Raw genomic sequence first — 13,561 nt, forward strand, 5'->3', positions numbered from 1 at the left:
ATGTTACTCAAAAATGGACGCGACAGTTGCTTGCTTTCTTTGAACTTTGCTTGTGGCGAACGGGAGTGACTGTGATTGAAAAATGATCTATGATCAATTAAAGACTCCAGACCTGTGTACAACGAAGAGCAGGGATGTTTTATGTCTTGTCTTTGTATTGTTTTTTTTGTGACAGTGGCGTCTTGGAAAGCTAACTGTACACAGTTTTATATATATATATATATATACTCTTTCTCAATAAAAAAGAGTGGATGACTAAATTTGGATATGTGAATATGACACTTTGGAAGAATCATTATTAATTTCAAAACAAAGACATTTTCCAATGACAATATAAGGCAGGCTTTCGCTTGTTGTGAGGATATCCGAGTTTCCGAGCGCCAGTGAAGGCAACATGAATCGGCGCTCGCTGAGCTATCTTTGTGCGAAGCGAACCAAAGCGAGTTGAGTTGAGTTAGCACTTAGCAGCATTAGCCGCAGTTAGCAGCATTGGCGGCGGGTTAGCAGTACGGGCGGCTGCGGAGGAGGAGGACACGACCACCGGGACCACCGGGACCGACACGAGCGACGATTGTACACCGACCGCCGCGGCCCGGAATCATGGTAAGGACGCAATTTGGACGCCTTGTGACAAATCACGCGAGCTGAGCGCTAGCCGGCTAATGCTAACGGCTAGCGGTGAGTTTCCCTGACTCATTATCGGGGGTTGTGGGGGGGCCGGCTGGCCATTTTCGCCACTAACACGAGCACGCCAAGCGATTTGCTTCACATCATCCGAAGTGGCGTCCGTGGACTCGAAGACGGCTCAACGGCTGCGCTAAGGCCAATTGCGGCGAAGCTTTTAGGAGAATCGCCAGCCTCACTCGCCCGAAGCTATCGCGGCTAATGGAGCTAAGCGGCTAGCTCGATCGTGGCGTCGTTAGTTGTGTCCCACTCCGCACGTCCGCGCAGCCCAAACTCGCAAACGACACTTTTTGTTTGGATGCTTGACTCGTTGAAAATGGCCCACACGGCGGGCGTTGAACGACGATCCGCCTGCCTGACGGGGGTGGAAACGGCGATCGTGACAGGACACCGTCAGGAATATCATCATCATCATCATCATCATCATCATCGACACAATTGGCTTACTTCAATATTTGTTCACATGTTGCGACATCTTTGAGTGGGTCTAAAGGAGCACGTTTGCTCCAGAAGGGGCTGCTAACTCGCATTCCCCCCCAAATGTTGTTGTCGTCGTTGTTGTTGTGAAGAAGCTGCTCGCGGGCACGCAACTGATCACTGCACCTTCATCCCTGGAAATGTCGTGCGGAGGCGATCTCGTGTCGTGTGGGCTACTCATTTCGTTTGGTATCATCAGAGATTTCGGTCCCGGTTTGCTGTCGAGCTGGGTGGCAACGACGAGCCAGCAGCGACGCCTCAAACGCGCAATGAGAGATTGGAAGCATTCCGGTTGGTCTAGTTAAACATTTGTTGAAGTCACCATCTTAAAAATAAATAAATAATTAAAAAAAAAGATCCCAAGTGTGTGGATGAGAAGATCATTCATTCTTATAGATTTGTTAGGGATTGAAATAGACGTTCCACAACTATTTTGATAATCGCTTCGTCCTTGTTTTACTTGTCCAAATCTTCCTAATTTTCTCCAATTTCTGTCGTCGTCCATGACTGATTATGTTTTTGCATTTGCAGACATCTGGTTTTAAATCAACGATCAACATTTTAGTCAATTTTCTGACAGGTGCTACGGACCAAACCAGGAACTGAATCAGAATCTATTTATGTTTGTGCATTTTCTGCACTGTCAATTTGAAATAATTCATCAACTAATGAAAAAGTTGATAGATTATTGAAATGATCGTTAGTTGCAGCCCCCCCCCCCATCGCTGGGGTTTGCGTTCCGGACCGCCGCCGCCGTAGGTGAACTTCACGGTATAAAAATGGCGCCGACGTGAAGCGTGACACACCGGGGGTTTGTCGTATTCTCTTTTTGAAATGTTGAGTACGTTGGCATCCGCGTTGGGGGTTTTGGTCACAACCATAAAGACGCTCCAGCTGCCTTCCCACTTTGACATGATTGTACCTGCGGAGACATGTTGTGTCCCGGCGCTGTGTTGGATGGAAATATACGATTAAAAAAAAGTGTCGGTTATTTACAGTGCATGATTAAACTTTTATCCCAAAAAGAACACCAGCCGATTGTTCGCTAAAACATGTTGAATGTTCATTTTCGACAGTCATTTCAAGCATTTTGTTTGCAGGCGTTGCTCCCATATTAGCATGTCCACATGCTACTGCTGGGTGGTCGTTTCCTGAACCCTCCAAAAGTATTGGAACGGCAAGGTCAATTCCTTTGTTTTTGATGTATACTGAAGACATTTGGGTTTCAGATCAGAAGATGAATACGAGATCAAAATTCAGAATTCCAGCTTTGATATATTATTATATTTGATATATGTATTTACATCTCGATGTGATGAACAACTCAGGACAGAGCACTTTTTGTTTGAAGCCAACCACTTTTCAAGTGAGCAAAAAGATTGGAACAGACATGATGAAATGAACTTCAAGTGACATTGAATAGTTGGTGGTGTAACGCTTACTTGGAGTGACTGCATCGAGCCTGCCACCCGTTGACTTCATCAGACTGTTGGATTCTTTATTTAAAATGTTTTTCCAGGCCTTTACTGGAGCCTTTCAGTTCTTGTTTGTTTCTGGGGGTTTGTCCCTTCAGTCTCCTCTTCAGGAGGTAAAATGCATGCTCTATTGGGTTAAGGTCCGGTGATTGACTTGATCAGTCTAAGACCTTCCACTTTTCCCCCTGATGAAGTCCTTTGTTGTGTTGGCAGTGTGTTTTGGGTCATCGTCTTGTTGCATGCTGAAGCTTCTCCCGATTAGTTTGGATGCATTTTTCTGGAAACTGTCAGACAAAATGGTTTCGCAGACTTCAGAATTCATTCTGCCGCTACCATCATGAGTTAAATCACCCATAAAGACGAGTGAGCCCGTTCCAGAAGCAGCCGTGCGAGCCTAAGCCATGACATGACCTCCAGCATGCTTCACAGATCAGCTTGTGTGTTTTGGATCAGAAGCAGATCATTTCTTTCGCCATACTTTGACCTTTCCATCACTTTGGTAGAGGTTAATCTTGGTCTCATCAGTCCATAAAACCTTGTTCCAAAACTTTTGTGGCTCATCTCTGTACTTCTTTGCAAAACCCAATCTGGCCTTGCGATTCTTTAAGCTGATGAGTGGTTTGCATCTTGTGGTACGGCCTGTATAGTTCTTCTCTCGAAGTCTTCTTCAAACAGCGGATTGTGATACCGTCCCCCCTGCCCTGTGGACGTTGGCAGTGATGTCACCGACTGTTGTCTTTGGGCGTTTTGTCACAGCTCTCACAATGTTTCTGCCGTCGATACCCTTGGCCGACTTGTTCGATCTCTGTTGCTCAGTATTTCTTTCTTTTTCAGGACATTCCAAATTGTTGTATTTGCTATGCCCAATATGTTTGTGGAATAGCGCTGATCGATTTTCCCTCTTCTCTCTCCTTCAAAATAGTTTGCTTTTCTCCCACAGAGAGCTCTCTGGTCTTCATGTTTGCTTAACAGCAAATGCAGTTTTCACAGGTGAAACCCAAAGCCAAAAACAAGCACCATTTAACGTTTAAGCAATTCATCTAAAAGGCAACACCTGAGCAACTAGAAACGCCCATCAGTCACATGTTCCAATACTTTTGCTGACTTGAGAAGTGGGTGGCTTCAAACAAAAGCTGCTCTGTCCTGCGTTGTTTAATACATCTACATGTAAATACCATGAAATAAAATCTGCAATTCTGAACTTTTGTCTCGTATTCATCTTCAGATCTGAAACCCAAATGTCTTCAGTATACAAGGGGGGGGGGGGGGGGGAAAGGAATTGACCTTGCCGTTCCAATACTTTTGGAGGGGACTGTATTCGTCCTCTTCTTGTTGCACTCGATTGTTGCTGCCGGAGTCGAGCTTCCAAACGGGCACCGTAGCGTGACCGCCCAGTGCTTTCTCTTCGCAGGTCATCTGGTGACGAGCGCGGAAGCTCTGGGGTGTAGGAGCGGCACGCAGCGCCACCTGCCCGTGCACAGCGGGAGCGCACCCCCGCCCCGTCCCGTCGCCAGCGCCGCTCCCCGATGGAGCGGGCACTGTGAGAGCCGCGCGCCGCCCGACTCTTATCGCCGCAGCAGACGAGCCTCGCCGCCCGGAGGCAGCGAGAGGGAACCGTCGGCAGGAACCGCCGCCGCCATGTCGTCCAATCGGACCCAGAACCCGCACGGCCTCAAGCAGATCGGCCTGGACCAGATCTGGGACGACCTGCGGGCCGGCATCCAGCAGGTGTACACCCGGCAGAGCATGGCCAAGTCCAGATACATGGAACTCTACACGTATCCGCCACGTGGCGCAAAGATGCCAGGGGCGGGCGCTCGTTCACACTCGCGGGTTCTTTCTCTTCTCGTTCTCTTGTGCGCTCTGGCTTTTCTCTGCCTCTGGTTCTCTTTCTGGCTCTTCTGTTTTTCTTTCGCTCTTGTTCTCCTTCTTCTCTCGTTTGCTCACTCGTTCTCATTCTGCCTCTGTTTCTCCTTCTCTGGTTCGTCCTCGGCCGTTTTCTCATTCACTTTCTTTGTTTCTCGTTCTTGCTCTCGTCCTTGTTCTCTCGCTTTCCCTCCTGTCGTTTGTTCCTCCCGCCGCGGCCGAGAGGATCCCGTGTATGCGCGTCCGGTTCCTTAACGCCTCTGGTCAGGCACGTCTACAACTACTGCACCAGCGTGCACCAGTCCAGCCAGGGCAGGGGCTCCGTGCCCCCCAGCAAGCCCTCCAAAAAGTCCACCACTCCGGGAGGAGCCCAGTTTGTCGGCCTGGAGCTCTACAAGAGGCTCAAAGAGTTCTTAAAGAACTACCTGACCAGCCTGCTCAAGGTGAGTCCGCGTCACCGTCCCCAAACTCACCGCGAAGCAAAAAGCCCACATTGGTAACGCGCGTCGGGATTTTGTTGCGCCAGGACGGAGAAGACCTCATGGACGAGTGCGTGCTCAAGTTCTACACTCAGCAATGGGAGGACTACCGCTTCTCCAGTAAAGTCCTCAACGGCATCTGCGCCTACCTCAACCGCCACTGGGTCCGACGGGAGTGCGACGAGGGACGCAAGGGCATCTACGAAATCTACTCGGTCAGAAACGGACGGCGGCGCTCTGCGGCCGTGTTGGGAATTCGCCGAGGCCGGCGGGTCGGTCCGCTGCAAAAAGACGGTTCAAACCGAAGCGAAAACCGCTGCTGCGAAACGGGCAATTTTGTCCAATGATTTCACGTTGTCGTTTGCTTTTCCATTTTATTGAAGGGGGGGAAAAAACCATTCAAGTCAGAAATGTGACTTTTTGGGCAATATATCATATCGCTCCGCCCCAACGGAAGGTGAGCCAGTTGACACCAATGGCGTAATCGACGTCGCCCGAGCAGTGTTTCTTTGAATGACTTTTAATTAAAAGCGAATCTAAAAATGCGGATGTAGTGATTAGGGAATGAGTGAATCGATTCCCAACACAGCTGCCGCTTCTCCCTGTTCTTGTTGTGATCACGTCAACGGTTGCTGTTGTTGTTGTGTTGCAGCTGGCCCTGGTCACCTGGAGGGAGTGTCTGTTTCGACCCCTCAACAAACAGGTGCGTGTGGCGACCGCGTCGTGTTTGGCTTTGGAATCATTTCTTTCATGTACTTCGCCTTGCAATTTGTGCGTCAGGTCACAAACGCTGTGTTGAAGCTCATCGAGCGGGAGAGAAACGGCGAGACCATCAACACTCGCCTAATCAGCGGCGTAGTCCAGTCTTACGGTGGGTCAGGCCGCCCGATCGCTCGCAGCGTGCTTCGTGCTTGCGCTGTGAGTGCGGATACTTGTGGAGAAGTACAGATGCTGAAATGTACAAAATGTGCACAAATCTAAATCAAAAAATCTTTTACTGTCAATGATATTCAGTACCCAATTTGATAACTCTGCACGACGTGGGGGAAAAAAAGCTGCTTTGCGCACAAACTAGTTTCCCTCATTCATTAACGTAAATAGTTTTAGTACTGAGGAGAAGAAAAGAACCGTGACATGTTGTGTGTTGTTGTTGAAGCGCTAGCTAGCTTGCTTTGACGATCTGTGCGAGGTAATCACAAAGTGCTTGGAGAAAAGCAAAATTCATTGGAGAAAATTCATTCAAGTTCAAAAAATTCTTCCTTTACTCGTAATCCTTTACGGTGGCAATATTTCAAGTCACAGGCCACCGGCGGGGTTTTCAGACGACATACAAGTATATGTAAACGAGCGTCTATCAAGAATGCAGTTTTGCAGAACGGTAGCAATGTGAACATCAAAAATAGCTTCAATAATTGTAAGACTAGCATTACCACCAATACAGAAAAACAGCCGTGAACTTTGTGGACCAAAGCATGCGCAAGGGATTATAAGATTTTGAGTGTGGGAGAAAAGGGCCAGAAATAAGAAAAGAAAGCATGCCGGAGACTTCTGTCGTCCCATGTTGATCTTGCCATGACCCTGTGATGGCTTCCAAAAAGGTTAAGGTTAGCAGATTAGACTACTCGCAGAGGGCCAACACTTTCCTAACCATGTAAACCAAGTAAGAAAAATGCTCAATTAGCTAATGTTGACAACTGACACAAATACACCTTTTTTCAGATTAGACCGACATTTTGTAAAGGCCAGAAGCTGGTGTTTTTTTATTTAGGCGGGCACAAGACACGACCTATTCAGCACGACTCATTCTTGTAGCAGACGACGTCAAACAAATCAATACATAAGGCCACGGATTGGATACGCCGTCATGAATTCTCCGGTTCCCGTTCCTTCGTGTCCTGTAAGACCTCAAGATCTTGGTTAATCAATCAAAAGCTCAACGCGGTTGACTTTCCCTCTTTCTGGTAACATCTTGTACATGTCGTGTTGTCCTTTGCAGATGTCGAAAAAAGTAGCGAGCCTATTTTGACAAAGTAAGGAGAAGAAAGCGCAGATATCAGTTTTCAAATGTAGCCAATGGAAAATAAAAAGTGGTTCAAAAAAGAAATACTCCAAGTATGCAGGTGCTTGAAAAATCCACCGAGATACAGTAACAATCTTGAACCAATCACGTTGCGTCGAAGTGTGTGTGAGAGTGAGAGAGCTAGCTCGCTGGAGATCCAAAATAACGGCGTGTGCGCCCCCGCCCGCAGTGGAGCTGGGCCTGAACGAGGAGGACGCCTTCGCCAAAGGCCCCACGCTGTCCGTCTACAAGGAATACTTTGAGTGCCAGTTCCTGACCGACACGGAACGCTTCTACACGCGCGAGAGCACCGAGTTCCTCCAGCAGAACCCGGTCACGGAGTACATGAAGAAGGTACGCGCGCGGCCGCCTCTTCGCGAGGCCGACGATGTCATCGTCCCGTCTGACGACAGGCGGAGGCCCGGCTGCTGGAGGAGCAGCGGCGCGTGCAGGTTTACCTCCACGAGTCCACACAGGACGAGCTGGCCAGGAAGTGCGAGCAGGTCCTCATCGAGAAGCACCTGGAGATCTTTCACACCGAGTTCCAGAACCTTCTGGATGCCGACAAGAACGAAGGTGAGGAGCGCGGCGGCCAACGCAGAAGAGCTACTTAACAAAAGCACCGTCAACGTAGCCATTTGGTCGCTATGTGTCCAAAAAAAGAATTCCTGCAAAGAAAGCGACATTTTCCCATAGGAAGACAATTATCATGTTGAACATCGTCAAAGACACGCTGCCCATTTGTGCGTCGACAAATTCATTCACAACTATTTTGATCATCGATGAATCGTTTAGAGACCTTGTTTAATTGCAAACTGTCCAAATACTCAGATTTCAGCCTCTGAACAGGAAATCTTCTCAGATTTCTCTCATTCGCACTGATTATCTTTGTGTTGAATCCAAATAAGACATTTGCAAACACATTGGAAAACAATCATCGACATTTTTGCCGATTGTCTGACGGGTGTTATGAAATAAACCGGTCACTGAAACATAATCAATTTATGGAAAATAATATTCAGTTGAATCTATTAGGCAAGTTTATTATAAAAAAAACAAACGAAATAACTACAACTAAAATTGAAAAAAACATTTTTGTAAGCGAAATAAAAGAAAAACGCGAATGTTTAAAAAAAAAAAAAAAAAAGAAGAAAAAAAACGTTAACTAACTAAACCCACATTTTACTTTAATGGAAACGGCTAAGATGGCTCCCGACTAGCTAGCGCCTTCGTGCAGCCTTCACGTCGTTTATTAGTCTTTTGCCGAGAGTCTTAAAATGCCGCTGTTCCCCGCCGCGAAAACAGACGCGTTTGTGCCGCCGACAGGACATTTTCACTGCGCGACTTCAACAACAGCAGGAAAACTTGAAAAGCTTTGTCGCAACAACAAAAGATGGCATGTACTTTCACTGGAGATACAGCAGGTAAAAACAAGCTCACTTTCTATCCGAGAGTCACAAATCTGGAAGTCCACTTGAGAAGTTTGCAATTTAGCAACGTGGGAAGGAAAACATGCAAATAAGATTTTATTTTTGTAAGTTAAACCTATAAACACAGTTCTCATAAGGCGCCACTACAACACGCGTCTCCTGAGTGGTTTCACTGTACGTTGTGACACATCTGAGCCAACGGTTTTACGCACTGCACTTATTGCACTTCAAATTTTGCTATGCAGCACCTGGATTTGATTTGCGGACAGTTGTTCATCTGTTACAAAGTTACTTTTTGTTTTTGTTTTCATGATGCAATGCTCATTGCATAATAAGATCCCTTCCTGAGCTATCGGAACGGGACTTGCTTTTGGCACTTAGCCAAAATCAAATGACTTGGACTCAGGTACAAAAAATATGACCTCCCTCCTTACGCCAATAGGTTTGTTTACAAATTCAGACATTTATATAAAAGGCCAAAAGTATAAACTAAGAGACCACAAGGAGGAGATTTCAATCTAACGGATTCAGATGTTGCGTGTTGCTCGTTTGCTTTTTCTCTCAGCGAAGGGAGGAGAATGGATTGAGAAGTCAGATTTTTGTTGCAAAACAAAACCGCTAGATTGCATGTGAAGGCCCCACGGGTCAGCCCGACGATATGTTCCGGTCGGTGCGCTCGTCGCTCGCGTTGCTGACGATGTCGACGACGACGTTTGTTCCCGCCAGACCTGGGGCGCATGTACAACCTGGTGTCTCGCATCACGGACGGCCTGGGAGAGCTGAAGAAGCTTCTGGAGACGCACATCCACAACCAGGGCCTGGCCGCCATCGAGAAGTGCGGAGAGGCGGCGCTCAACGTACGGCGGCGTGCATTTCCCAGCTGTGGCGGGCGTGTGGACGCGAAGGTCACGTGTGTTGCGTTTCAGGACCCCAAAGTGTACGTGCAGACCACGCTGGACGTGCACAAGAAGTACAACGCCTTGGTCATGTCGGCCTTCAACAACGACGCCGGCTTCGTGGCGGCGCTGGACAAGGTCGGGCGAGCGAGCGTGCGTCTTTTGCAGTGTGGGGCGCCCCCTTGTGACACTTTTTTCTTTGCGCTCCCCTCAGGCGTGCGGCCGCTTCATCAACAACAACGCCGTCACCCGGATGGCGCAGTCGTCCAGCAAGTCGCCCGAGCTGCTGGCCAGATACTGCGACTCGCTGCTCAAGAAGAGGTGCGCCCGCTCGCCCGTTCTTCACCGTGACATTCTTCTTTACGTTTCTTCTTAATTTAACGTCTTCACATTCCTTTCTTAACGTTCTTGGGTTTCTTTTTTCTTTCACTTTTCCATTTACTTTGAACTTAGTGACTTTTGCTTTTTGTTTTCTTAACAACGTTTACATGATATCATCTTTGCGCCCTCGTGCTTTTGATGTTTTCTTCACTTCGATTCACAATTTCTTTGTCTTCTTTACCTATTCGTCACGTTTTCTTAGCTTTCTTCTCATTTTCTTTGCGTCACTCCTTCACATTTCTTGGTTTTCTTTTGCTTTTCTTCCTCGTCAGCTCCAAGAACCCCGAGGAGGCGGAGCTGGAGGACACGCTGAACCAAGTGGTAAGGTCGCGATACGGCGGCGGCCATCTCGTTTGCCGGTCTTTGCGACGACGTGTCCCGGTGTCTTCCAGATGGTCGTCTTCAAGTACATCGAGGACAAAGACGTTTTCCAGAAGTTCTACGCCAAGATGCTGGCCAAGCGTTTGGTCCACCAGAACAGCGCCAGCGACGACGCCGAGGCCAGCATGATCTCCAAACTCAAGGTGTCCGTCCCGACCCGAAACCGACCCCTGACTCCGCGCGCAGCGGCCGTTTTGTCACCTCGTCCCGTGTCCTCTCGCAGCAAGCGTGCGGCTTTGAGTACACGTCCAAACTTCAGAGAATGTTCCAGGACATCGGCGTCAGCAAGGACCTCAACGAGCAGTTCAAGAAGCATCTCACCAACTCGGAACCTCTCGACCGTCAGTCACGCACGCTGCCAGCAAATATTTTTACAATTGATTATTCCATTGATTCATCGAAAACATTTTTTCATTCGTTTATTGCAAAATCGTTTTTGGTGATAGCTGCTTATTGAAAGATTCTTGTTTTTTATTTGGTCTTGTTTAATGATGTAACAAAACCAAATAAACAACCACGAAGCAACGTCACACGTGTGTGAGCGACCCTTTCGGAAACTGAGAGCTATTTCGCGGAGGAAGGGCTACTAGTTTCCCGCAATGACAACAAAACAAAAAAGAAACTGTTGGACAATTGAAGTTCAACAAGGTCTCTGAAATTGATAATTGATTATCAAAATAGTTGTTGATTTATTAGTTGTTGTTGACTGAATTGTTGCACCGTGAGGGCAAAATGACTTGTTTGTGTGTGATGATGTCATTGTTGTGCGTCCTTCAGTGGACTTCAGTATTCAGGTTCTGAGTTCTGGCTCGTGGCCTTTCCAGCAGTCCTGTACCTTTGCGCTCCCCTCTGAGGTAAACGCGCACACACAAACGTACACGAGACGAGCGGCCGGCCGACTTCCCCATTGACGCGTGCGTGCGTGCGTTCAGCTGGAGAGGAGCTACCAGCGCTTCACGGCGTTCTACGCCAGCAGACACAGCGGCAGGAAGCTGACGTGGCTCTACCACCTGTCCAAAGGCGAGCTGGTGGCCAACTGCTTCAAGAACAGGTACTTGCCGCTCCCCGGCTTCCGCGCAGGAAGCGCCGTGGTGTGAGGTGTGCGCGCGTCTGTGTGTGCGGCAGGTACACGCTGCAGGCGTCCACCTTCCAGATGGCCATCCTGCTGCAGTACAACACGGAGGACAGCTACACCGTGCAGCAGCTGTCCGACAGCACGCAGATCAAAACGGTACCGCAGCTGCGCAAACGCCGTTGTAGCCTTTGGTTTTGAAAAACGACAAAATCGTAGTTCTAGCTGCCGTAGTTGAAAACAGCATCTTTGCAGTACGCGCGTGCGTGCGTGCGTGCGTGCGTGGCCTAACTTCAAACTGCGCACCTTCAGTGTCGTACCACGTTGTGCCACAACGTGCCTGGCAGCGCTGAGCTCAACTGGAAGAGATGCGGCGGAATTAAAAGCAAGAAAAAGAGGCAGAGAAGGTCTCCCAACTAGTAATATTCATCGTTCCCACTGAGCAGAGAGAATAAATGCCTGCGAGTATTGTATGTGTTGCTGCTCCGTGTGTAAAGCAGCACTGGTTTGAAGGGTTACAATGGACATCTATGCTAATGTTCGTTTTGATATGGTCCGTATGCCGCAGATTTTCATCAATTGCTCATGAATTTCCTGTGGACGTCGATGCAAGTTGATGCTCGGAATTAAGCAAATCGCAGATGAGCAGAAAATGCTAAACTTGTTTGCAATAATAGCATTTGAGAACATTTATTTTTTTCAATAGAAAAATCAATGAATCTGTCAATTTATTATTTTTGTAAACATTTCCGTCCCTTTATTGATAAATGGGACATTTGAAATTGACAAGTGCAGAAAATGCACAAACAAATTGATAATGATTCTGTTCCTGCTTCGGTCCGTAAAATCTGTCAGAAAATCGGCAAAAATGTTGATTGTTTTCCAAAGTAAAAGCGTGTCTTATTTTGGGAAAAACACTAAGCTAATCTGTCTGCTTTCATGGAGGACGACACAAATGGGAGAAAATGTACTGTTGACGGGCTGCAATTTTGAGGATTTGGACAATTTGAAGTTAAACGAGGTTGTGAATCAATGGTCAAAATAGTCTTCGATGAATTGTTGCAAATGTGATCAAGTGAGAAACTTCTAACGTTGAACCCTCTCCCTCCTCGATTTCAGGACATCCTCATCCAAGTTCTGCAGATCTTGTTGAAGTCCAAACTGCTGGTGAGTAAAGCGGGCGCTCGGCAGCTCGCCGCCCTCGGCCGCCTCGCTCACGTCCGTCCGTCCGTCAGGTTCTGGAGGACGAGAACGCCAACGTGGACGACGTGGACTTTAAACCCGACACGGTCATCAAACTCTTCCTGGGATACAAAAAGTCAGACGACCACTTGACCGACCGCTTCCTGCTCGCCGTCCGCCATCTTTGCTAACGTGTGTGTGTGTGTGTGTGTGTGAGTAGTAAAAAGTTGCGCGTGAACATCAACGTGCCCATGAAGACGGAGCAGAAGCAAGAGCAGGAAACTACGCACAAGAACATCGAGGAGGACCGCAAGCTCCTCATTCAGGTCGGCGCAAGTGTGTGTGCATCTTTGCATTTGTGTGTGTGTGTGTGTGTGAAGGTTGAGGATTCGGGTTTGTTTGTTTGTGGGTGTGTCTTTGTGTGTGTGTGTGTGTGTGCGTTGATTGATTTGTTTGTGTGTGCGTGCATCCAGGCGGCCATCGTGCGCATCATGAAGATGCGCAAGGTCCTGAAGCATCAGCAGCTGCTGGCCGAGGTCCTCAACCAGCTGTCGTCTCGATTCAAACCGCGCGTGCCCGTCATCAAGGTGACCCCGACGACCCGGACGACGACGGTAAATGACAAAGCTGACCGCTGTCTCCCTCTCGCGGGCAGAAATGCATCGACATCCTGATCGAGAAGGAGTACTTGGAGCGGGTGGATGGCGAGAAGGACACGTACAGCTACCTGGCATGAGCCCCCGCAAATGACCCCCAACATCGCCTCAGTTTTATTTTTGTGTGTTCGCTCTTTTTTTTTTTTTTTTTTTTCTCCCCCTTCTTCTTCTGTCTTGAGTAATAAAGTTCAGCCGACTGGAGGCTGAACTCTGACCTCTGCGCTCTCCCGTCAGTGCTGAAGGAACTTCAGCCCGCCGCCCGCCCGACGCACGTTGTAAATACGCCCAGATTTTACGAGGAGGAGGGTCTCGTCGCCCTAGCGACAAACTCATTAATTTAGCCTTCAGCCAATCAGAGAGCCATATCCAAAGGTTTCTGCATGCTCCCACTTCTCTCGCGCAGGAGGACATTTGTATAGTGTGCTTCATTTTCTAAATGTGTGATGAATAAACGAGAAAAGGTTTGTTAAACGTTCTCGTGTGGGGAGTGCTTCCCTATCCGCATGTAGGCGGTCGGCCATTT

At 48.2% G+C, this 13,561-nt stretch overlaps 1 protein-coding gene across 2 annotated transcripts; it reads left to right on the forward strand.

Annotated features, from left to right (window-relative positions):
• The first annotated feature begins 471 nt into the window (after positions 1-471).
• On the forward strand, positions 472-13,509 carry LOC133396735 (cullin-1). 2 transcript variants are annotated; one of them, XM_061666874.1, is made up of 22 exons: positions 472-603; positions 4,048-4,414; positions 4,771-4,945; positions 5,029-5,196; positions 5,634-5,684; positions 5,762-5,852; positions 7,231-7,394; positions 7,454-7,616; positions 9,197-9,327; positions 9,397-9,504; positions 9,581-9,687; positions 10,020-10,068; positions 10,140-10,271; positions 10,352-10,469; positions 10,906-10,982; positions 11,061-11,179; positions 11,254-11,359; positions 12,320-12,367; positions 12,436-12,518; positions 12,603-12,708; positions 12,856-12,969; positions 13,038-13,509. In XM_061666874.1, the coding sequence occupies exons 2-22, from the start codon at positions 4,275-4,277 to the stop codon at positions 13,116-13,118; spliced, it is 2,331 nt and encodes a 776-aa protein (XP_061522858.1). In that variant the 5' UTR covers positions 472-603; positions 4,048-4,274; the 3' UTR covers positions 13,119-13,509. The 2 variants fall into 2 exon arrangements, with proteins under 2 accessions (XP_061522858.1, XP_061522857.1); XM_061666873.1 differs by lacking the exon at positions 472-603 and adding an exon at positions 1,052-1,452.
• Positions 13,510-13,561: the final 52 nt, after the last annotated feature.

The sequence above is a fragment of the Phycodurus eques genome, chromosome 21, assembly GCF_024500275.1.
Source record: "Phycodurus eques isolate BA_2022a chromosome 21, UOR_Pequ_1.1, whole genome shotgun sequence".
Classification (NCBI taxonomy): domain Eukaryota; kingdom Metazoa; phylum Chordata; class Actinopteri; order Syngnathiformes; family Syngnathidae; genus Phycodurus; species Phycodurus eques.

Excerpts from the sequence above, each read along its gene's own strand:
- LOC133396735 (XM_061666873.1), top strand. The coding sequence starts at position 1,302 with ATGTCGTGCGGAGGCGATCTCGTGTCGTGTGGGCTACTCATTTCGTTT. Across the intron at positions 4,946-5,028 it reads ACCTGACCAGCCTGCTCAAG|GACGGAGAAGACCTCATGGA; the intron begins GTGAGTCCGCGT and ends TTGTTGCGCCAG. Across the intron at positions 9,328-9,396 it reads GCGGAGAGGCGGCGCTCAAC|GACCCCAAAGTGTACGTGCA; the intron begins GTACGGCGGCGT and ends GTTGCGTTTCAG.